Source organism: Haliaeetus leucocephalus, unplaced genomic scaffold (assembly GCF_000737465.1).
Source record: "Haliaeetus leucocephalus isolate CR32 unplaced genomic scaffold, Haliaeetus_leucocephalus-4.0 Scaffold274, whole genome shotgun sequence".
In the NCBI taxonomy this organism is placed as follows: domain Eukaryota; kingdom Metazoa; phylum Chordata; class Aves; order Accipitriformes; family Accipitridae; genus Haliaeetus; species Haliaeetus leucocephalus.
Genome location: NW_010972710.1, coordinates 148,076 through 149,936, shown reverse-complemented (window position 1 = coordinate 149,936; position 1,861 = coordinate 148,076). Strand labels below are relative to the sequence as shown.

The following is a 1,861-nucleotide window of genomic DNA, read 5'->3' as shown; positions in this document are numbered from 1 at the left end:
GCCCAGCCTGGGGGGGTGGGGTGGGGTGGCAGTGCCCCATGGTGTGTCCCCAGGGTGTTGGGGTCCCCAGGCTGTGCCTCGTGTCCTCTGGGTATCGGTTCAATGACCCTCCCACCAGGTGTGTGTGTCCCCCCCCCAAAGGGTTTTCATGCCCCCAGGGTCCCGTTTCTTCGTCCGCAGGGTTTTGCCGTCCCCAGGGCGCTGCCCAGGTGTCACCGCGGCCGCGATGACGGTGACCTACACCTCGCGGGTGGCCACCGCGCGTTTCGGGGGCTTCTCACAGCTGCTGCTGCTCTGGCGCGGGAGCATCTACAAGCTGCTCTACCGGGAGCTGCTCCTCTTCCTCGCTGCCTACCTGGGGCTCAGCCTGGCCTACCGGTGCGGTGGGGGGCACGTGGGGGGGGACTCAGTGTGCGTGGGGACATGTGGAGGTGCAGGGAGTGCATCGGAATGGGGCTATGGGGACACGCGGGGTGCGGGGGTGGGGTCATGGGGATGGGGGGACACGGGTTGCATGGAGACATGGTACCTTGTACAGCAGGACACAGAGGGGGGACACACGCAGCTGGAGGGAGGGGCTGGGTGAACCCCCCCCCGGTGTCCCCCCACGTGTCCATTCCCCCCTCGCCAGGTTCCTGCTGTCGGAGGCGCAGAAGCGGCTCTTTGAGAAGCTGGTGCTCTACTGCGACAAGTCGGCCAACCTCATCCCTGTCTCCTTTGTCCTTGGTGAGAGCCCCCAGTGCCCCTCCCCGTGTCCCTAGCTCCCCCCCCTCCAGTGCCTTCTCCCAGTACTCCCACTGTCCCCAGTGCCCTTGTCCCCCCCATGACCCCTCCCAGCGTTCCCAGTGTCACCAACTTACCTCAGCACCTCCACCCAGTGCTCCCACTGCCCCCTGTGCCCCAGTTCCCCCACCTCACCATGTCCCCAGTGCTCCCAGTGTCCCAAACTCTCCCCAGCGCCCCCTTCCCAGGGCTCCCAGTGCCCCCAGAGCATCCCAGTCCTGCAGGTTTCTACGTGGCGCTGGTGCTGGAGCGCTGGTGGGGGCAGTTCCGCAGCGTCCCGGCACCGGATGGGCTGATGGTGGCCGTGGCGGGCAACGTCCACGGGGCCGATGCACGGGGCCGCATCCTGCGCCGCACCCTGATGCGATACGGCAGCCTGGCTGCGCTGCTGGTGCTGCGCGCCGTCAGCACTGCCGTCTACAAGCGCTTCCCTACCACCGACCACCTCGTCGAGGCTGGTGCGTCCCTGCTGCCCTGCTGTGACCTCATCAGGGCACGATGATGTCATCAGAGGGGGTGACATCAGCACAGGGGCAGTAACGGGCCAGTGGGACCAGCAGAAGGGTCACGGGGGGGCACAGGGACCCCCTGGGGATGGCATCATAGCAGTGATGTCACCGTAGGGCACCCCACTGGGGACGGGAATGGCATCACAGCAGTGGTGTTGCTATGGGGGTGGTGATGTCATCACAGAGGCAGTGATGTCATCATGGGAACTTCATGGGGCTGGGCATCAGGTTCCCCTAACCTCTGTGCTGTGACAACAGTGGGGCACCCCGATATCACTGGGTGTCAGTGCTGCTAGGCACATCATGGGGCAGCGGGTGATGTCATGGGGGCTGGCGGGTGACATCACGGGGAGGGCAGATGGTGACGCTGGCCCTGCAGGGTTCCTGACACGGGAGGAGCGGCGGCGGCTGGAGGGGCTGCGCTCGCCCTACAACAAGTTCTGGGTGCCCTGCGCCTGGTTCGGGGCACTGGCGGGGCAGGCGCGGCGGGAGGGTCGCGTGCGTGATGACTGTGCCCTCAAGCTCCTCATGGAGGTACCCCCCCCCCCCAAGCCCCGTGACTCCCCCCG

At 66.7% G+C, this 1,861-nt stretch overlaps 2 protein-coding genes across 2 annotated transcripts in view; one reads left to right on the top strand and one right to left on the bottom strand.

The window, feature by feature from the left end:
• TNPO2 (transportin 2) overlaps nt 1-150 on the bottom strand; it is a 14,897-nt gene extending 14,747 nt beyond the window's left edge. The window contains exon 1 of the mRNA XM_010569823.1: nt 116-150. Within this exon, the coding sequence (XP_010568125.1) occupies nt 116-150 (35 nt within the window). The remainder of the gene's footprint in view (nt 1-115) is intronic.
• Nucleotides 151-226: 76 nt separating this feature from the next.
• Nucleotides 227-1,861, top strand: part of BEST2 (bestrophin 2) — a 10,679-nt gene continuing 9,044 nt past the window's right edge. Inside the window, exons 1-4 of the mRNA XM_010569822.1 lie at nt 227-378; nt 632-726; nt 1,008-1,241; nt 1,672-1,826. Coding sequence (XP_010568124.1) covers nt 227-378; nt 632-726; nt 1,008-1,241; nt 1,672-1,826 — 636 coding nt within the window. The remainder of the gene's footprint in view (nt 379-631; nt 727-1,007; nt 1,242-1,671; nt 1,827-1,861) is intronic.